The sequence below is a fragment of the Paroedura picta genome, chromosome 2 (genome assembly GCF_049243985.1).
Source record: "Paroedura picta isolate Pp20150507F chromosome 2, Ppicta_v3.0, whole genome shotgun sequence".
In the NCBI taxonomy this organism is placed as follows: Eukaryota; Metazoa; Chordata; class Lepidosauria; order Squamata; family Gekkonidae; genus Paroedura; species Paroedura picta.
This window is the reverse complement of record NC_135370.1, coordinates 41,778,482-41,800,503: the sequence shown is the minus strand read 5'-3', so window position 1 is coordinate 41,800,503 and position 22,022 is coordinate 41,778,482. Positions and strand designations below refer to the sequence as shown.

The following is a 22,022-nucleotide window of genomic DNA, read 5'->3' as shown; positions in this document are numbered from 1 at the left end:
GAATCAATTCTTCTTCTTTATTCCAAACCATACAGCCTTGTAGCTTGGAATGGACTTTCTCTGGGCTTTTTAAGGGATAATAGCCCCATTGACTGCCTGGGACTCAGACTTCACTCCAAGCCACCCGTGAAAGAGACAGTGAAAGAGACAGTTAACGGGATCTCAATGCCTTTAACTGCCTGGGACTCAGACATCACTCCAGCTGTGCAACTTTGTGGCTTGGAGTGAACTGACTCCGGAGGCAGTGGAAGGGATCTTTGACCCTTTAACTGCCTGGGACTTGCTGCTGCCTCCTGTTGCTTGCAGCTTGGTTTAAACCGGGGTGGCACAGAGCCGAGGTGATGTGAAGTTCACTATACTGCTGCATCCCAGCCGATCCTGGACTGGCTCCTGTTACTTGCGGTTTGGTTTAAACTGAGTTGCAAGAAACTGGAGCCAGCTTCAGCTATGCTGAGATGCATGGCATGGAACCCGGCAGCTCCTACCTACTTGGCTGGGTGGGTTTCTGCACGTCTAAAGGATCTGCCTGCAACAAGGAGAGTTATCCCTGCTCTATGCAGACCTGTGACTGAGCCACAGCAGGATCTGTCTAAAGCAGGGGTAGCCAAACTGCGGCCCTCCAGATGTCCATGGACTACAGTTCCCATGAGCCCCTGCCAGCATTCGCTGGCAGGGGCTCATGGGAATTGTAGTCCATGGACATCTGGAGGGCCGCAGTTTGACTACCCCTGGTCTAAAGGATCTGTGTGCAGCAAGGAAAGATCCCCCCCATAGCAGGCAGACCTTGGAGGGCTTCTGCTGTGGCAGGGTTTAAAGGACATCACGGCAGAAGCTGTCCTCAGGATCTGCATGCAGTGGGGAGGTTTCCCACCGCTGCATGCAGACCTGAGAAGATCAGTTGGGGCCGCCAGGAACGGAGAGCTCCTGGCGGCCCCAGCTGATCGGTGTAACGGAATATCCTCAAATAAAAGCGGGAGGGAGGGTGATCAGCTTCTATTCCAGCACTGCTGTACTGATTAGATAACATAATCTGTTATGAATTAGATAACAGAATCTGTAATCAGCTTAAATAATACCCAGAACCAGTAAGGTATTTCTCACATATTTTTTTCAACTCAGTTTAGCTCAGGGCACGCCCACTGATCTCAACACATTAGACTTTCAGATCACAGGACATCTTTCTACAATAACTTGGACCCTAGCATCTCTTTGTTCCAGGAACTGTATTGGCTAATCTTTCCATAAGAGATACATGCTTGATTCTAGTCCCCCCTTGACATCTCAGGACATAAGTTGAGCACCAGTGTAGGTTGAGCATGGAGAGCAGCGTGGTTTGCATCCCCAGGTTCATTCTTGCAGAAGAGTTGGTTCTTATATACCACTTTTGTCTACCCGAGGGTGGCTCAAGGCAGCTTCCAATCTCCTTCCTTTTCCTCTCCCCACAAGAGAGCCCTGATATTACTGCTCGGTCAGAACAACTTTGTCAGTGCTGTTACTGGCCCAAGGTCACCCACCTGGCTGCATGTGGAGGAATGGGGAATCAAACCCAGATTAGAGACCACTGCTCTTAACCAATACACCAAGCATGCATACTTGTAAAGTCAAGGAAGAAAAACCTGAGCTGTTCCTCGGTGGCTTAAATAGCTTTAACATCCAATTGTTACGTGGGCCAAGGTTTCTATTCATTTGTACAGGGATGTTTTGAAGGCTTGTGGATCACTGGTAGAGCATCTGTTTGCATGCAGAATACCCCAGGTTGAGTTCCCAGTATCTCTAGTAAAAATGATCAGGCAGGAGCTGATTGAAAAGACCTTCCTTCACCGGAGACTTGTGACAGCTGCTGCCCACCAGAGCAGGCAATACTGGCCTTGATGGCCCAATGATCTGACTCAGCTCAAGGCAGCTCCATTTGCTCAGGTGCCCGCAGGAGGGAAACAGGGCTGTACCCACCAGGACATACTCCATAATCGTGCCTGCTAGCTACAGTACGGTGTTACATTTTTAATAACTCTGCCGATACATGGCATTGAAGAGCAGGAGACATTTGTTGGAACGGTAAAGAAAGGAGTCCAAACCTATGACTGGAAAGGTCACGTTTAATAAGGATGGAAACTACTTTTGATTTGGGCTTATTACCAGCACTTTCTCATTTTAATTTATCTCCAACATCAAAATGTATCTCGGGACATCACGATTCATCAAGGAAGAGTACAATGAAGACGTTTTGCGATATTATACCTTCTGCAAAGAGAGACAGAACGGCTGCTTAACTGAGAATGGTTACAGCCATGGGATTTCTCACCTGGATGGAAAGTACATCCATGAGATCTACCTCCCATGAGTTACATTCAGGCGTGCTTCTGTTCACGCAAGGGTTATCTCTTGCATGGCAGGAGATCTGTGGGTTGTCGGCCAGCCAGGCAAGGGATGTTCGGAGGTGGCTTGTCATTTCCTGCCTCTGCATCTTGTCCCCTAGTGTTCCTGGGAGGAACTACCACCCAAATCCTTGGGCGTCTCCCATCCAAATACTAGCCAGGATCAGCCCTGGTTAGCTGCCGAGATCTGATAGGATTGGGCTAACTGATGGGGCAACACGAGGGTGTATCTGCAATGTCCACCATTCAGGTTGCAAGCTCACCCACTTCTCCCCAGGCTCTTTGCGGCTGCTACTTTCATGTGGCTCCTGATGGGAGAAGGAACACTCCTGCATCCGGCCGCTGGGATTGCATGCATCCTGCTCACATCACTCTGGAGCGAGACAGTAGGATGGCAAGAACCTACGTGTCCACTCATGGATCCTTTCTTCTGGTCAAGCTCTTACTTCTCCCTTCTCTTGAACAGGGGCGAGCTATCTCCTGCACTCTTGAGCCTTATGCATCCTGGAGCAGTTCCCGATCATAAGGCATAAAAAACATCACACAGTGAAAAAGCACAACCTCAACCTCCCCATGAACGTAGGACCATAAGAAGAACCATGGTGCATCAGACCCCAAAGCCCATCCAGTCCTGCATTCTGTTCACATGGTGGCCAACCAGCTACCTCTAGGCAACTCCCAAGTAGGATGGCTGCAACGGCACTATCCTTCCCATGTTCCCCAGTGTCACACAACCTCTGGCATTGGAATGACTAGACATCCATCATGATTAGTAGCCATGGTGTCTATCTCTCACACACATTGTTAAAAGGCTCAGTTTAAAAGCCTGGGAGAAAAGGAATGATCTAGCCTGGTTCTTAAAATGCATGAGCACAAGGGGGCCCACTATGGTTACATGCAGAGGGCTACCAAGAGAACAATCCTTTCACTTGGGCCTACCCAGGAAGAAGAAGAAGAAGAAGAAGAAGAAGAAGAAGAGTTGGTTCTTATATGCCACTTTTCTCTACCTGAAGGAGGCTCAAAGCGGCTTACAGTCACCCCTTTCCTCTCCCCACAACAGACACCCTGTGAGGTGGGTGAAGCTGAGAGAGCCCTGATATCACTGCTTGGTCAGAACAGCTTTCTCAGTGCCGTGGCGAGCCCAAGGTCACCCAGCTGGCTGCATGTGGGGGAGTGCAGAATCGAACCCGGCATGCCAGATTAGAAGTCCGCACTCCTACCCACTACACCAAACTGGCTCTCTCACTTCTGGCAAAATGCACAAGTCAAGGGCCTGTTCAGGCTCAAAGCGGCTTACAGTCACCCCTTTCCTCTCCCCACAACAGACACCCTGTGAGGTGGGTGAAGCTGAGAGAGCCCTGATATCACTGCTTGGTCAGAACAGCTTTCTCAGTGCCGTGGCGAGCCCAAGGTCACCCAGCTGGCTGCATGTGGGGGAGTGCAGAATCGAACCCGGCATGCCAGATTAGAAGTCCGCACTCCTACCCACTACACCAAACTGGCTCTCTCACTTCTGGCAAAATGCACAAGTCAAGGGCCTGTTCAGGAGATCTTTACTGTTAGGTAAGAACAAATGGGAATCGTCTGCCTAGGTAGGTGGTGAGCTCTCGCTTGCTGGCAGTCTCCAAGCAGCAGCTGAACAGATACTTAGCCTGGATGGTTTAGGCTGATCCTGTACTTAGTAGCTCAGGCTTTCTCAATCAGGGTGTTGTGAAACCCTGGAGTTTCTTGATGGCCTTGAGTTTCCCGAATGGGTGGGAGTTAATGAATTTTTAAATATATTTTTAAAATTGGTTAAACATTTATTTGCTGATATGACCATATATTGTCATTTTGATTCATTTCCCCTCCCAAAATGGCCGATGGGCCTGGAGGGGGTGGGAAGGGGAGGGCTCTGCGTGGGCCATGTACACAGCTCTGCTTCCCAACCATATTCTGCACCATCACAGCACGTCTGGGGTTTCTGGAAGATTGCAGAATGTTTCAGGGGTTTCTCCATGGTAAAAGAAAGTTGAGAAAGGCTGGAGTAGGGGGTTGGACGAGATGGCCTCTATGGGTGCTTCCAACTCTACGGTTCTATAATGTGGTCCTTTAGTATTTGATATGGGCAGACATGCTGATCTCTTGGTACCATCCAAAGAATGACGGTGTACACATTCTCACAGGTGCCATAAGGAGACGCAGACAGTACTTACAGCTGTCCGGATGCCACCTGCACCTGCAGATCTAACAATGTGCATTTTGCCAAGAAAGCTTTTGGCTAGCTGCGTGACAAAAATCAGCCATAGGAGAAAAACTAAATGAGAGAAGTACATTCTGCTGTTTTCGCAGCGTGTACGAAACTGAGTTCCGAAAAGGGCGTAACTCAATTGTGCAAGCTAATGACATCAAAGCTTAAGCGATTTGCTTCCTGGAGGTCTCTGCTCTGTACTGCAAACTCACAAAACAGGGACCCTCGTAGAATTCCCTTGCATTTCCTCACATGGTAAAAGTTGGTTACTTCTCCCCCCCTTCTTCACCGCTGTTCTATTTTAGTAAATTCATGGTGGTACAGATGGTCTCTTCTGCTTCACTAGGTTAATGCGACCATGTTAGGCTACGTTGCTGATTTAGCTGTCTATCTGTAGCTCAGCTGGAAAGAACACTTACAATGTTGGTCACCACTAATACTTTCAGGCAGGAAACAGAAAATCAGGGGACTATATTTGCCGTTCTTTTTCAAATGCAAGACGGGACTCTTTCAAGCGGAAATGTCCCAGCTATCTGCTGTCCTTAAAAACAACAGCAGCAAAAAACACACCCCGGAATTATCTGTTAAGAACAGTCAAAAAGTGATGCTCTTTCTCATTTCTATATATTAAAAAGAAGACACAAATTCCTTCTATTTCTGGAAGTTCAGTGACTCTCTTCCCAATGAATGGGAGTTGCATAGGCATTTTCACATACACCCTGATCCTATTCCTTGCCCTCATTCATTTTCATGACTAGGTTACACCTGCATTTTTATTCTGAAAGAAATCTAACGGGGGTTAATGGGCATTTCTCCCCTGTGATAATGTACAGGGTTTCAGCCCTGGTTTATAAAGCAGGATAACATAATATGTAAGAGCCGGATAGTGTCGACTGACTGATTTCCTGCTGTTTTTCTGGGAGACATTTTCTGCGTTTTTAAGTTCATCCCTTACATTTTAACAACCAAGAACCTAAGATAGTGGTCATGTAGGCATACCCATTCATGGTATTGATTTTGTCTTTCATCTCTACTTTCTTTTGTGCTGGGGCTCAAAACAATATTTATAATAGCACATGGAATCCCTTAGCATAGCCTTTCTCAACTTTTTCCCCATTGAGAAACCCATGAAATATTCTTCAGGCTTTGAGAAACCCAGAAGTGGCCTGATTGTGCAGAATACGGCCATGGGGGAGGTCAACATGAACTTATATGGTCATATCCCCTTCTAAATATTTAACAAATTCAAAATATTGTTTTGTAATGGCCTTTGGCTATATACAATAAATGTTATCGTAATCGTAAATTTAAAAAATCTATAAAAATTTCTCACCCCTTCAGGAAGCCCTTCCAGGGCCATCAAGCAACTTGAGGGTTTCATGAAACCCTGGTTGAGAAAGCCTGTCCTAGAGCCAGCATGGAGTTGTCTACTGACTTGGCTACTACAAGGGCAGTGCCTTCATACCTGAGATGGGACAGCTGCTGGGGCTCATGGCTTCTGCCAGGGCCAGCTGCCACTGATCACACATCCTCCCTGTTGCCCACCTATCTTTCACCAACATGTTTGCTTCCAAGTACTCTTCCATCCCTGCACCCAACTGTATGCACTGCCAAGCATTGTGAGGAAATGGCCATGTGAGTGGTGCAGGCATCTGTGAGTGCTCATGGATGGGCAACAGAGGGATACACAGGCATAGGGGTCAGAGGGTGAGAAAGGAGGCGTGAGGGGAGTCCTGGAGGGGTCCCTGGGTCTTTTTTGTCCAAGGCTCCCCAAAATCTGGGATTAGTCCTGACTGCTACTGGAGAGATGGCTTTGAGATTTGTGGTAGGGTATGGTTACAGGTTGTGGGAATGAGCGTAGACACATGTCCCTTGTTTCCAGTTTGATTTGGGACATCGATCGATTGCACCTGATCAGCCTGCTGGGTGCAGTCAACTCTGCTCCCAACATGGTGGGTAGGGATGGCTATAATTATACTGCACAACTTAGGGATGCTAGTTCTCAGGTGGGACCTGGGGAACCCCTGGAATTATAGCTCATCTCCTGGTAACAGAGATCAGTTCCCCTGGAGAAAATGGCTGCTTTGGAGGATGGTCTCCACAGCATTATACTCCACTCAGGTCCCTCCCTGCCCCAAATCCCACCCATTCCCAGCTCCACCCCAAAGTCTCCAGGCATTTCACAACCTAGAGCTGGCAACCTTAGCATTACTGTAAACAGGAAGCACCTGGCAAAGCACGCTGGATACTTCCAGCCTTCCTCTGTCTAGATATCCACCTGATAACATCTCATGGTACCATTCTCATAACTGTTCCTCCCTTCTATGTCCATTCTCTTCAGTGCACTTAGAAGGGTGTAGCTCTCCTTTGAAAGCCTCTGCCAGTCATACCCGGCTTCAAGAAGGAAGGTTTCGCACCAGACTTTCAAGCTCTGGATCACCGAGGCTGAAAAGATCTAACCGTGAAGAATAGACATCTCTAACCCCCTAGTGGGGATTAATATACCTCCAAACGAGCAGATGGAAATCTACAGCAATCTTCTTTAAAAAGTCCTCCGTTGCTAATATCTGCTCCCCAGCTGGGTCTGCTCAGCAGTTCCAATAGTGAAAGACTTGCAGAAAAACTGCCCAATTCCCCCCACAATTACAGGGAGCCAAGAAGAGCGAGGCGTCCTTTACAAGTGGTTTGGCAGTACTTCCTGATACATAGTGCCGCAGAGAACACGTGCGGAAACAACAAGCAGCACTCAAACTTCTCTGGTAAGCCTTCCAAACGGGCTGTCTGGAATCTGATCCGCTCCATAAAAAAGATGCTTTGAGCCTCCTTTATATCTGGGTGAAATTGCCTGCTGTGCGGGAAGGATCCCAGGGTCAGCCCCCTCGCTGCTGGGTTTCTGGCAAATACACGTTTTGTGCCATAGAATCCTCCCAAAATACAGGTAATCAGAGACAGGGGAGCACGGAACTCATGCGGAGCTTAAAGCTTTTAATCATTTAGGGGTCAAAAGGGCAAAATCAACCTCTGTTTTCTGAGTGCAAAACGAAGCGAGATGACAACACAAGTCTCTTCAGTCTTAAAAATTGGGGAAAGACAGCAATAGGTTTTCAAAGGCCCTGAGGGTGCTGGGATTCTAGAGCAGGGGTAGTCAAATTGTGGCCCTCCAGATGTCCATGGGCTACAATTCCCATGAGACCCTGCTAGCATTTTCTGGCAGGGGCTCATGGGAATTGTAGTCCATGGACATCTGGAGGGCCACATTTTGACTACCCCTGTTCTAGAGCGTGTGTTAAGTAGGGGTCTGGATGAGGCATTCTGTAAACTGTATTTCTCTCTGCCTTCTTCCTCCTTTTCTTTTTCTTGCCACCCAGCCATAGCCGATTTATGGCAACTCTGGAGGTTTTTCAAGGCAAGAGATGAACAGAAGTGATTTGCCAATGCTCTGGGCAGCAAACCTGGCATGCCTGGGGGGGGGGGGTTCCCATGCAAATACTAACCAGGGAGGCTGGTCATGGCAGCAGCTCTCCTCGATGCTTGTGGACAGGCCATCCCTGATGGTCATCTGAGGAATCTATTGAACATAGAGATAGGGATGCCACTCCCCAGGTGGGACCTGGGGATTCCTTGAAATTATAACATCTCCAGGTGACAGAGATCAATTCCCTTGGAGAAAATGGCTGTTTTGGAGGGTGGACTCCAGAGCATTATACATTAAGAAAAAGGGGTTGCATGGAGATGTTTAAGCACTAAAAGAAATTCCTATGCTTGAATATTCAAGACAATATACTCTTAAAAGAGCTTTCCAAAATATACAAACAGATTCATTCGCAGCTTCGTCTACACGTACCCCTCAGGCTTCTATGACTATCAAGCTGGATAGGGATAAGTATAAACTAAAAAGCGAATGAAACTCTTTGTATATTTTAATTTGTATCCCACCACTCCCAAGCAAGGCTTGTGGTGGGTAACAATAGTTGTCCCAACACTAAAATCCCGTAAAACAATATAAAACCCCTAAAGAAGAAGAAGAAGTAGAAGTAGAAGTAGAAGAAGAAGAAGAAGAAGAAGAAGAAGAAGAAGAAGAAGAAGAAGAAGAAGAAGAAGAAGAAGAAGAAGAGTTGATTCTTATATGCCGCTTTTCCCTACCCGAAGGAGGCTCAAAGCGGCTTACAGTCACCTTCCCATTCCTCTCCCCACAACAGACACCCTGTGGGGTGGGTGAGGCTGAGAGAGTCCTGATATCACTGCTTGGTCAGAACAGCTTTATCAGTGGTGTGGCGAGCCCAAGGTCACCCAGCTGGTTGCATGTGGGGGAGCGCAGAATCGAACACGGCATGCCAGATTAGAAGTCCGCACTCCTAACCACTCCACCAAACTGCCTCTCTAAATAAAACCTTCCCTTAGTGGTGAAAATTCCCACCTCCCCCGGCTCAACAGACCTTTAATAAAAGAGTGCTTTAGGGGCTATGGGGGTGGGGATGGTCTGACTAACTAGTGGGGGCCCCAGATCTAATAGCGCTGGCTTCAACCGAAGACCTGAGGAACTGAGTGCCCTCAGCTCTCCCGGGTGCTCATTCCACCAGGTAGGGTAAAAGACGAAAGACCCTGGTCTGTAACTGGGTTATCACATTTTGCAATATGATGAGGACAATGGGGGTTGCTGATGAACGGACGGAGCCAAAGGCAGTGGGCCAGCTGGCTGAGAAAGCCTGGCTTCCCAATCGCCCCTCTGAATGAGGCAGAGAGGCCTGGGGTTGGCTCAGTCCAGGAGCCATTGCTTACACTTCCCAAAGGGCAATCCAATCAGGGACTTGCGATGACGTACCAGAAATGAGCAAGGAGAACTTGGCTCCAGATGAACCTTTCAGGGGGTGTAAGGACTTCCCACCCTGGAGCACAGCAACTGCCCTCTGTGCCCATGGAAACATGCGTCTGAACCCAAGCCAGTGCATTTTCTGAGGTTTCCCACATTCTCCAGTCTGATTCATTTTCCTCTGGGCTTTACCCTATCATTAATGCTATGGGTTTTTTGTTTGTTTGTTTGTTTGTTTGTTTGATAAGGAAAAAATGGAACTTTTGAACAAGAGACTGTAAAATGTGACACCACAAAGGCTGTATGGGAGCTCTAGAAACTGACACTGATTATCCAGGATGTGCTTGTCTACTGAGCAGTAAATGTGATCCTGAATGACACATTTTTCCATCTTGTAAAATGTTCCTTTTTTTAGGGGGTAGAATTTTAACAGCTTCCAAAAAGACCTCCCTTTGTTGAGTTGACCTCCCTCCTTTTCTTTGCTAAGGGCATACCCAATAATTTTTTTGGCTGTTTTGAACCCTTCCTCCTTTTCAGGTTCACACTCCTATGACTTTCTGTCTTATATGCTAAGGTCGAGTCTTCTTTTGCTGACACCCACGCAGGATTTCCCAGGTTGCCAAACCAAGATGATCACATAACTCATCTGTTCTGTGGTCTTGTTCAGCCCAATAAATTAATCCTGATGGATACAGACAGTTCTGTGATCTTCTTTCTGTGTTAAAGGAGTCCAGTAACTCACAGCAATGAATGATTTTCTCAAATTGCTCCTTTACCATTGGCATCTTATAGCTCACTACCCAGAGAAGACTCCACTTATCTCCTTACAAGTTTTGGGTTTTTTTTTCAAATAAAGCTCCAAATGTATGCCATCCAAGTCTAACAAAAAATATTTTTCACCCATCCATCCATCCATCCATCCATCCATCCATCCATCCATCCATCCATCCATCCAGTCAGTCAATTATTACAGTAATTCAGACCAAGTTATATAAATAAAATCATAAGAGGCCAAAACAGTATGGTCATTAGCTATACTACAATTGAGACAAATCTTCAAAGCAAAACTTAAAATTATCTTTCTTCCAAACTTCGTATTTTGATGGCAGCAGTGCAAAACCTGGCAGGCTGAATTGTTACTTGGGGGGGGGGGGGTCTCATCACTTAAATAGCCTCTTCGCTTGCTCTGCATCCAGACGTTTTGGATACTTTTGGAGCACTGGGTAGATCAATTTGCCTTGAATACCTGCATAAGCCGGACAGTGGAACCATTTCCACACTGGGAACTTCACTGCCCCAGCTCCCTTGTGAGGCACAAATCCAGGGCGGACAAGATGCACTGGGCCAAATGCTCCCTTTTGTGGGAACAGGAAGAGATGGGGCAACTTGCCCTGGCTCAAACTCCAGCCTGCAGCCCGGCACAAACCCTTCAGTGAAGAAATGACAATATGCAGTTTGCATAGGGGAGCATTTGGCGCAGTGCACCTCGTCCGCCCTGGATCTGTGCTCCCACAAGGGAACCGGGGCAGCAAAGTATGTTCTCTGGTTTCAATTTGGCTGTTCCCACAAAAACACTGCCATGCATTCGTTTTCTCTTACATTTGGTCATTCATTTGTTTTGTTTTTCCTGGGTCTGAAATACAAGGACAGCTTCCCTTCATGGTCTCCACCAAAGCTGCTTTAATTCCTGCTGGGAAAAATTCCAAGTCCATTGATTTTTTTCCCCCTTTACTGGAGGTAAAAGCGGCTTGTTAAAGATTATCAAGTGGGACCTAGAGAAAAAATGTCCCGTTCCTTTAGGAGAGGTATAATGTGTTGAAATAGGCAATTAAAGCTTTTCATGGCAAGGAGGCAAATGATACCCGGTGCTAAATAGCATCCTATTAAACCTCTATTCAAGGGACAGGACATTTTCTCCAGACTAGCTGAGAACTGAGAACTGTATTATCACTCAGGCAAAAACTCCCCAAAAGTTAAGAATCCCCCACCCAGATGTGCATGCTCCCATCAAATTCCAGCCTTACTGGATGCCTTTTATTAAAACAATAAGAATTATTTTAATATAATAATATGTAGTTCCACCTGCTGCGAATATCTGATGATGCCATGGACAGTCCAGGAGCTTCCATATATCGTGGCTATTATAACTCCTAGACATCCACAAAAGTTGTTCATGTTGGTGGCGGGGTCAGAGAACAGTATGGGGAATGTGGAGGCTGGCAGCAGAAAGACAGAACTGGCAAACAATCACCCCCGCTAAAATGGAACAGCCCTTCTGCTGGCCAATAAAGGACTCTAAATCCAACCTTCTATAACTAGACAAAGGTTTAGGCAACAGGAAGGCCTATAGACAAACAATATCCATAGATCACATGGAGGTCACATGACAGATGTGTTCCCCACAAGACCAACAGCTGGAATATCATGAACACAGTCACGTGGAGCAACTTTTCATGAACAAACATACTGACGAAAATAAAACATGGAGCGATGAGATGTAATTTTATATTTGATCTGGTATACCAGGCTTAAGCGCAATCATTTCATCTCCCTCCCAACAAAATGACATCATCTTCAAAGTCTAGTGGTTAAGAGTGGCGGCTTCTAATTTGGTGAGCCAGGTTTGATTCCCTGCCCCTCCACATGCAGCCAGCAGGGTGACCTTGAGCCAGTCACAGCCCTGTTAGAAGCTATTCCCACAGAGAAGTTTATCTGAGAACTCTCTCAGCCTCTCCCCCCTCACAGGGTGCCTCTTGTGGGGAAAGGAAGGGAAGGCAATCATAAACCGCTCTGAGACTCCTTCTGGAGTTTTTATACCCCACTTTTCTCTACCTTTTCCGGATTCTCAAAGGGGCTTACAATTGCTTTCCCATCCTCTCCCGACAACGAGCACCTTGTGAGGTAGGAGGGACTGAAAGAGCTCTGGGAACTGTGCCGAGCCCAAGGTCACCCAGCTGGCTGCATGTGGAGGAGCAGTTCGGAATCCCATCTGGTTCCCTAGATTACAGGATGACATTCTTAACCGCTAAACGAGGGGTAGTCAAACTGCGGCCCTCCAGATGTCCATGGACTACAATTCCCATGAGCCCCTGCCAGCGAATTGGAATTGTAGTCCATGGACATCTGGAGGGCCGCAGTTTGACTACCCCTGCACTACACCATGCTGATGTTGTACGCCATTCGGATCAGACTGTTAAAAAAAACAGCATGTGCTTGATCTTCAGCCCACCAAAATCTCTGCCTCTTCCTTCTGACATGAGAGGGAGAAACCTACATCCCCTTGACCTACATCACACCTCTTCCAATGCAGTGGCCCCTGAAAGAGATACGCATGCAAATCTACAATAGCAAAGTTCAATTCAAATTTATTCTCTGAGCCCTCTCAGGATGGGAGATCGACAAGGTCTAGGTTAACACAATTTCTGACCCACCAAGCTGAATGCAGCTCAAGCCGGCCTATGTGATCATTGACAGCTTGGTGGGCCATTTGTTCTGGTGGCAGGAAGCCAATTCAATAGATTCCACAAAACCAGGGCGGTTTGGAAACACTGCTCTGAAAGCCGGTCTAGACGTGGGGACATAAGAAGCAGAAGTGGCGCAAATAGGATTTCAAGGGGGAGAATTACCTGAAGAAGAGCCTCTTGAAAGGTTGTTACCATCTGAAATACAAGTAAACTGCATTTACAGGGAGCAATCATTTTAAAAGGGGGAAAGAAACAACAACACAAGTTAAATTTAAAGAGCATTCTATGGTTAGGCTTAACGGCGTGAAACAACCTATGTGGATCCATCAAGGCTATCTCAGCCTCTCTCTTTTCTCGGGGAATGGAAGGGCACTTCTGGCTTCTGAATACAACGTTCCGGTTTCGGATTTTGCTCCACCGCACCTCTTCAACAATTGTATGTAAATAAGTTACTTTGTGTGTTTAGTTAACCATATTGTGTTTGTTTTGTGGTTGTCGTTTGGGTTTTTGGGGGTTTTTTTTACACTGTATTTGTGATGACACTTATTTTTTTTTTCTTTTCTATGTCTAAAATAAAAACCTGGGGGGAAAATAAAGGTAAAGTTGCAATTGGATTCGGCGATTGGATTCGGCGGAGGATTTCTGCAGGACTGAAGGGGCCGTTTTCGCCAACCCACCCTACCGTGGCAGACCGCTGCCCGGCAGACCACTGATGCGGTTCTTGAGCTGAAAAGCTGTCAGCAGGGGAGCCAAACCACAGATGCCGATAACACTTAATTTAACGCTGGTTTCCCACACTCGGACTGTCCTAGCAGCTGGGATGAGGACAGAGTCATGGACCGGAGGCCAGCTTGGTCTCCTTGATCTCTCCACTGAGAGTCTTGGCAGACTTGCAGGGCTAACCATTGAAGACTATGGAGAAGAAGAGTTGGGTTTTATTTATTCATTTTTCGATCGCTATACCTCCGCTCTCCAAAGGTCTCGCAAGGGTTTACAATTATAAAACAATAATATCCATAAAAACCCATAAAAACACCCCTTGTCACAATTAAAACAGACGGCGATCGCTTCCCTAGAGAATTCTAAACACCCAAACCACCCACCCCACCCCTGCTCAGCCTGAGGGCCCAGTTCTCTTCGCACGGCACTGATAAAACTGTTCTGACCGAGCAGTGATATCAGGGCTCTCTCAGCCTCACCCACCCCACAGGGTGTCTGTTGTGGGGAAAAGAAAGGGAAGGCAAATGTAACCTGCTTTGAGCCTCCTTCGGGTAGAGAAAAGCAGCATATAAGGACCAATTCTTCTTCTTCTTCTTCTTCTTCTTCTTCTTCTTCTTCTTTCTTCTTCATCCGATGGGAACGGAAGAGAACTTCTCACTGCCTGAAGGAGTCTCAAAGTGGCTTACAGTCGCCTTCCCTTTCCTCTCCTCACAACAGACACACTGTGAGGTAGGTGAGGCTGAGAGAGCCCTGATATCACTGCTTGGTCAGAACAGCCCTATCAGGGCTGTGACGAGCCCAAGGTCAACCAGCTGGCTGCATGTGGAGGAGGAGCAAAGGATCGAACCCGGCTTGCCAGATTAGACATTGCTCCTCCTAACCACTGTACCAGGCTGGCTTAACCGCGCTATGTTGAAAAGCCACGTGTTCTTTAAATGGTCATTCTAAAATCTCTGCCATTCCAAATTTCAAGTGACTCTTTGCAAGAACACAGCTTGCCCATTATGGAGTTATTACGAGATTTGAGGGGAGGCAGTCTTGAGGCGGTGGGTGGGGGAGAGGGACCTGTGGGGGCCTGAGTGAGGGACGGGAAGTGTCAGGGTTACCAAGTAGTGCTGGTGGGTTTGTACAAGAAGGAACTCCATGCTACGTGTGAGGAGTGGCAGAAAAGACAGGCTTCGGTCCTCAGAAACAACCTGCTGAAGGGCTGGCTCTCAGCTTATGACTAGCAAGCAACATGGGAGTTGACCCAGCAAGTTTCGAGTATCTCTGATTACAAAGGCAGCCAACGGCTGTTCTGCTTCTTTGATTCTGTGGTGTGCACAGAATAACAAACCTCTGCGCGTGAAAATAAATGGTGACCATGTAACATCTCTGTCAAACCACAGATGCCTGAGAAATGTGCCTGAGCGAACCAAGCAGATGTGGACCGCACAGAATCCTTAAACAGATGTTGGAAGCAAAGAAACGGCAAATTCAAATTCCTCTGCTGGCAAGTTGAAATGGGGACCTCTTTGCTTGGCTAAACACAGTGAACCGAGTCCTAAAATAACTTCAGAGGAACCTGGATTGATCAGACCCAAAGTGAAAGAGCCAACTAGTCCAGCATTCTGTTTCAAACAGATGTCCCTGCAAGACAAGAACGCCACAGGGAACCCAGAAGTTAGAGGAGGGGCTTGGGCTCCATGAAAGAGCTTCTGCTTTGCGTGTCCAAAGTCCCAGGTTCGATTCCCCAGGACTCAAAAGGACCAGGTCCTGTGCCTGAGACCCTGGAGGATGGCTGCCTGTCTGAGTACACAATACCAACCCTAATGGACTGAGGGCCTGACACAGTATAAGGCAGCTTCATATGCGCTGTCTAATGGCATTCCACAGCACACCGCCTCCAAAAGTTGGTTCCCTGCAGCCCTCAAAGCAAACAGCCTCATAAATGGGCCTGTAAGGCAGCCTTTCCCAACTTTAAAATCAGAGCCCAGTAGCACCATTAAGACCAACCCAGTAGCACCTTTAAGACCAACGAAGATTTACATACTGTCATGTAGGGAGTTCATAGTCTGAGGAAGAGTGCTTGCACTCAAAAGCTCACGCCTTGAATAAATCTTTGTTGGTCTTCAAGGTGCTACTGGACTCTGATTTTATTGTGCTACTTCAGACCAACACGGCTACCCTTTTGAATCTTTCCCAACTTTGTTACTGTTGAGAAACCCCTGAAGTGGCACCATCGCGCAGAATGTGGTTGGGAAGCAGAGCTGTGTCCACGCCCACCCGGGGCCCCTCCCCTTCCCGCCCCCTCCAGGCCCATCATTGGCCACTTTGGTGGGGACGTCATGTCACCTGATAAATGTTTAACCAATTAAAAAAATATATTAAAAGTAAGTTAACTCCCACCCGTTTGGGAAACCCTTCCAGGTCTGTCAAGAGACCTCAGGGTTTCACAAAACCCTGGTTGAGAAACATGCTGTAAGGAGTGAGAACTGGCAACCTCTCATTTCGTTTGGTTTGCCAGTTTGGTGTAGTGGTTAAGAGTGCGGACTGGCAAGCCGGGTTCGATTCTGCGCTCCCCCACATGCAGCCAGCTGGGTGACCTTGGGCTCGCGGCAGCCCTGATAAAGCTGTTCTGACCGGGCAGTGATATCAGGGCTCTCTCAGCCTCACCCACCTCACAGGGTGTCTGTTGTGGGGAGAGGAAAGGGAAGGCGAATGTAAGCCGCTTTGAGCCTCCTTCGGGTAGAAAAAAGCGGCATATAAGAACCAACTCTTCTTCTTCTTCTTCTAAAAACGAAGGGAGAAGCCAGCTGGATGTCATACCATGTCCACAGCACTATGGGCCCCAGAGTGCATATGTTGCCTATAAGTTCCTCTCTCCCTCACTGCAGAGAAGCATTGGCCTCCTGGAGGGCGCTGAGCTCCCGTGAAACCGAGGGATGCAGGAGCCTCGTGTGTGCTCTGGAGCGAGTTCCGGTCAGGGAGTGTTAGAGCGCCAAGGGGGGTCCTGCGTTACATCCCCTCGTCTGGAGCAGCAGGGATTTGCTTTATGTGCCTCAGCCTCCAACCCTATTCATTCCATACGATGACAGCAAATGGATGTTTCATAACACTGGGCAGAATTTCATTACGAGCGCTTGAATAATAGATGGGCTTTCTTTAAATAATGTACTCGGGCTGAAAGATTTTCTATTAGCGCTCGAGCTTTTCGTCCGACTTAAAGCTGGCATGGTCCACTGCAGGGGACTCTCGGTCGTGTCGCAGGCTTCACTTCCTAAGCGGGGGCTTTTAGAGAACCCCGGACGAGAGCGATGGGCTCCAGGAAGCAGAATGGCGTAAATGCCACATTCGTTTTGTCATCTCTGCAATACTCTCAACGAGAGCTACCACTTAATCTTCGTATTATATGACTTCAGTATCAATAATGCCACATTCTAATGATCCCGGGGAAGAACTCTGCAGCAGGAGCAATTGATTATTGTACATAACATATAGGCATGCCACTTGAGCCAGCGGGGTGGAGTGGTTAAGAGCAGCGGCTTCTAATCTGGCAAGCTGGGTTTGATTCCCTGCTCCCCCCACATGCAGCCAGCTGGGTGACCTTGGGCTAGCCACAGTTCTGATAGAGCTGTTTACACAGAGCAGTTCTGTCAGAGCCCTCTCAGTCTTACATCCCTCACAGGGTGTCTGTTGTGGGGAGATGAAAGGAAGGCGCTTGTAAATCGCTTTGAGACTCCTTCTGGTAGAGAAAAGCGGCATATAAAATCAACTCTTCTTCTTCTTCTTCTTCCTCCTTCTTCTTCTTCTAACCCTTTCCATACGTTGCCCTTGGCATAGCAAATAACCTGGGCCTCCATCTTCAAGTTACTAGGAACTGGCTGACAAGTATTTGTTCCCTTCCCGTTGTCCATCACAGCCGTCTTTGATCTGGTACAGAGACATGGATGCCACTTCTAAACACAGGAAATAGGCATCAATGGGATTTTCGAAAACATTGTGGGTGGATTCTTCTGTACCTTGGAAAGGTTTGTGGTGTAGCGGTTCAGAGCAGCAGGGCCTATCTGAGAACTAAGTTTGATTCCACGCTCCTCCACATGCAGCTTAGGCTAGTCACAGTTCTTTTAGAGCTGTTCACACAGATCAATTCTCTTAGAGCCCTCTCAGCTCCACCTCCCTCACAGGGTGTCTGTTGTGGGGAAAGGAAGGGGACAGTGTTTATAAACCATTTTGGGTCTCTCTAGGGTAGTGAAAAACTGAGCTTTAAGAACCAGGTCTTCTTCTACCCATATTATCCTCCACTATGCAGGCATATACACACCTGGATAGCTTGCATATCCCCACATTGTTTTCAAATGACACAGTTCATCTGGAGCCAAGAGAAGCAGAAAAGCTTTTCAGGTGGGCCTTTGCCTATATGATGCAGGAACAGGTACTTAATTCACCACTGATTGCTACAGCTGGGCTCTTTGTTTTTGTTTTTTTACACATCCGTTTTTCCTTCTTCTTTCTTTTTATCCTTCAGCTGGTGATTGGTGGAGCAGGTTGTCCTCTCAGCCAATATGCTGCTGTAGGTGCTGCTGGATTTTTTGCCTTGTTTATAATAAATTTCCACTCTTGGCGATTGGTGGCAGTCGTTTTGGCCATGTGGACAGTCAATCGCTGGTTTCTAAGGTCTTCCTCAATCTGTTCAAGCCGTGTTTTCTTTGGTGCCAATCGCTGGATCTTCCGTTCAGCTGGTCGTTCTTGCCAAAGGACTTTATGAGGCAGTCTGCTGGTGTTCATTCTGCAAACATGGCCATGCCATTGCAGTCTACGCTTTTGGATTTATGCTTTAATTTGCGGCTGGTTGTCACATTTTGTCCGAATTGTCTCGTTTCGATTACGATCACATAGAGAGACACACAGGATCTGCCACAGGACTCACATTTGGAAGGTCTCAAGTTTGTTTATGTCAGGTAAAGCCCATGTTTCTGATCCATATAGGAGGGATTGGCAGGATTAGTGTCTGGAAGAGACGAACTTTGGTCTTGAGAGAGAGGTCATGTCTGTTTTTCCAATTTCCTGTTTGTGCAGGCGGATAACAATCCCTCTGATGACAAAGCACCTTGTACCTAGTGGAACATTTGCTGCCATTCACAAAGCCTCCGGTTTGTTTTCCTTGTTTTAAGGGCGGGAGTGAAACGGGTGCTACATATGGTGTGACCAGTGGCTAAATGCTGAACGGGGCAGTCTTAAACAGAGTGACACCCTTCTTAGTCCTTAAAGTCAACTGGATTGGAAGGGTGAAGCTGTAAGCCCTGAGCTGCTGATCTGGGAGTTCCAGCTACAAATGTTCCTCTCTGAACTCACTAGGTGGCCCCGGAAAGTGTATTCTCTCTCCGACTCAGGTCCCCGCATGCATCATACAGAGAATAACATTTTCCTGCTTTACACGTTTGTCATATGCAGTATAGCACAATATAATGAAAGTAATGCTTTGAGCACTTAAGAAGAAGAAGAAGAAGAAGAAGAAGAAGAAGAAGAAGAAGAAGAAGAAGAAGAAGAAGAAGAGTTGTTTTTATATGCTGCTTTTCTCTACCCGAAGGAGTCTCAATGCGGCTTCCATTCGCCTTCCCTTTCCTCTCCCCACAGCAGACACCCTGTGAGGTAGGTGAGGCTGAGAGGGCCCTGATATTCCTGCTCAAACAGTTTTATCAGTGCCGTGGGGAGCCCAAGGTCACCCAGCTGGCTGCATGTGGGGGAGTGCAGAATCGAACCCGGCATGCCAGATTAAAAGCCCGCATTCCTAACCACTACACCAAACTGGCTCTAGAAGAAGCGCTGGCATTTTACACTGCTTTTTAGTAGTCTCAATGCAGCTTTCCCTTCCTCTCCATAGAACAGACACCCTATGACAGGGGCTCATGGGAATTGTAGTCCATGGACCTCTGGAGACCCACCGTCTGACCAACCCTGCTCTATGAGGTAGGTGAGGCTGAGGGCTCTGAGAGAACTGTGAGTGCCCAAAGCCACCCAGCAGGTCTCATGAATCTCTAAGGGGATTACAATCGTCTTCCCTTCCTCTCCCCACAACAGACAACTTGTGAGGTAGGTGAGGCTGAGAGAGCTCTGAGGGAATTGTGACTGGCTCAAACTCACCCAGCTGGCTGCATGGGGAAGGAGCGGGGAATCAAACCCAGTTCTCCAGATTAGAGGCCGCCGCTATTTACCCCCACGCCCAGCTGACTCTACTTTAAAGTGTTATACAAAAGCCAGATATCATTATTGGCCCTGGATTTAACTGTGCATGGTGTCCAGTTACTCTCGGGTTCCTTGAGGAGCAAAAATGGGGGGGAAAACTCAAGTCAACCACAGCAGGAGGAGAAAGGCAGGGTGGTTTCACTCTGACAGCTTAAGCAGCTGTGATTTTTTTTTTTTACATTTGCTTGGATCTGGGGACAAATCTTCCTTGCCTCTTCCTTCCTTCCTGCTGCAGCCCACAATGATCCCTGGAATACCACTGGAGAGAAGGGGAAGGGTAGCTACCATGAGACCTAATGATGCTGGTCAGATCACCATTGAGGAAAGCTCTTAAATCCTGGCAACCCTGGTGATGCTGGTCTAAAGAGATGGGAGCAATACAGAGCTATGCTCTTCTTGTTTACCCCAAAGTCAGGCCCACTGGCTGAGCGACTCCCAAGACATTCAAAATGTTGCAGTGTATCATTTGAGCCTGGGGTAGAGCTCCATCCATATCTCTCCCTTGCTGGCTGATTCACAACTGTATTTACTGGCTGATCCAGGGGAGAAGGGAAAAGGGCTTCCCCGTGCCCACCCGCTGAAATATTCACGGGATCAAGCGAGCAACTGATTATTTCATTTGGGGAAAGATCGGTTACTCTCTCCGCTTATTCCTTTCTTTTCTATGTAGAGCTTGTTCTTGTCTAACATTCTGTTTCAGAGACATACTTATAAAAATGAAAAGAAATGCTCAAAAGAATTTTATTTTGGGGGGTTCATCACTTTGCTAAGAAGTGCCTTGAAAATTTCCGATTATGTTCCAGCACTGGGCAAAACCCTCTCTCTGTGGTTCCTTCTGTTCTGCTAGCTCCTCAGCGGGTTGACAAAGTACACATGCATCGTGCACGGCATGTGGAGCGATATCCATTCTCTCTGCTGGGACCCCTTCCAACTGGGATTTACAAGAAACATTTGCAGAGCTTTGGCATGAATCTCCTTGTAGGTGCAACATGTCAAATGGAATCTCTTTCGTGCTCGAAGGGCTCGAATTTAGCAAAATTGGTTAAGTGTAGCATGTCACAAAAGATTTACATCCTAAGCGAAATCAGAAACAAAACATTCTTTTGGGGGAAAGACCCAGGCTACTTTAAGCACATTTTGCCCAATAGCTGCCTCTTCGGTAAAGCTCTTGCACCACGTTGGGGGTATTTGCAGAGATCATACTGGATGTGCGGCATCTAAACAGGCAGGGGCCAATTTGAAGCCTCTGTTTGGGTATGTGTACAGACAGGATCCGAGATGCATCGGAGGCCAGAATGTCGCCAGAATGGGGGGCTGGTTTTAATAGGCTTTCACTTGAGTTTCATTGCAAACCACCCTGAGTCCTCTTGTGAGGAGAGGCGGCATAGAAATTAAAGATCAATGAATAAATGAACAAACCACTGCCAGAGACTGTCTGGCTGTGCCCCCTGAAGTCTGGGGGGCAAAGCCAGAGGAGCTCTGGGTGTTCTGTGTCCCATCCTTGGCCCACACTGTGAAGCAGGTCTGGAACGAGTTGGCGCCTGGGAGTGTCAGATCCTTTGGTGGATCTGTGATTTAAGAAAAGCTGTCCCTCTAATGAGCCCTCCTTATGGAGCTGGCTCTCCTTTTCCCATGTCTGCCTGCCATAGGTCTTGCTTTAATCCACGCAGAGAAGCAAAGGCAGCACTGGGTCGGGAAGGCAAGAGAGAGCTTTCTTGTCTTGCTCCTCTTTCCCATATAAAACACAAGACGGCTTTTGATAAATTTTGCAGCTTGTTTTTTATGTGCAACTCCAGCAGGCCAAAGTTCAGTACATTCTCTCGGCTGAGTGCTGCAACTTCAAGCAGTGAGAGGTCGGGATTCGGTAAAATACATGTTTTTTTTTTAGTTACCTGATACAGATTTCAAAGAAGCAGAGTTGCTTTTCACTGCCCGAAGGAGTCTCAAAGTGGCTTACAGTCGCCTTCCCTTCCTCTCCCCCACAACAGACTCCCTGTGAGGTAGGTGAGGCTGAGAGAGCTCTGAAAGAGCTGCCCTGTGAGAACAGCTCTGACGGGACTGTGACTAGCCCCAAAGTGACATGGCTGGCTGCATGTGGAGGAGCGGGGAATCAAACCCGGCTCGCCGGAATAGAAACCGCTGCTCTTAACCACTGTCCCCTGTTGGCTCTCTTCCTCCTCATAGTAAAGAGTTTAAAA

The 22,022-nt window shown here is 47.5% G+C and overlaps 1 protein-coding gene across 7 annotated transcripts in view; it reads right to left on the bottom strand.

Moving 5' to 3' along the window:
• The window catches only part of KCNH7 (potassium voltage-gated channel subfamily H member 7), a 372,812-nt gene that overhangs the window by 116,368 nt on the left and 234,422 nt on the right, over positions 1–22,022 (bottom strand). For 6 of the 7 annotated variants that reach the window (XR_013228058.1, XM_077319889.1, XM_077319890.1 and 3 more), the window contains exon 4: positions 13,042–13,074. The exons of the other annotated variant lie outside the window; for it this stretch is intronic. Coding sequence is in view for 5 of the 6 variants with exons in the window: in XM_077319889.1 (XP_077176004.1) it covers positions 13,042–13,074 (33 nt within the window). In the remaining variant the exon portion in view is untranslated. The remainder of the gene's footprint in view (positions 1–13,041; positions 13,075–22,022) is intronic. 7 annotated transcript variants of the gene reach the window in all.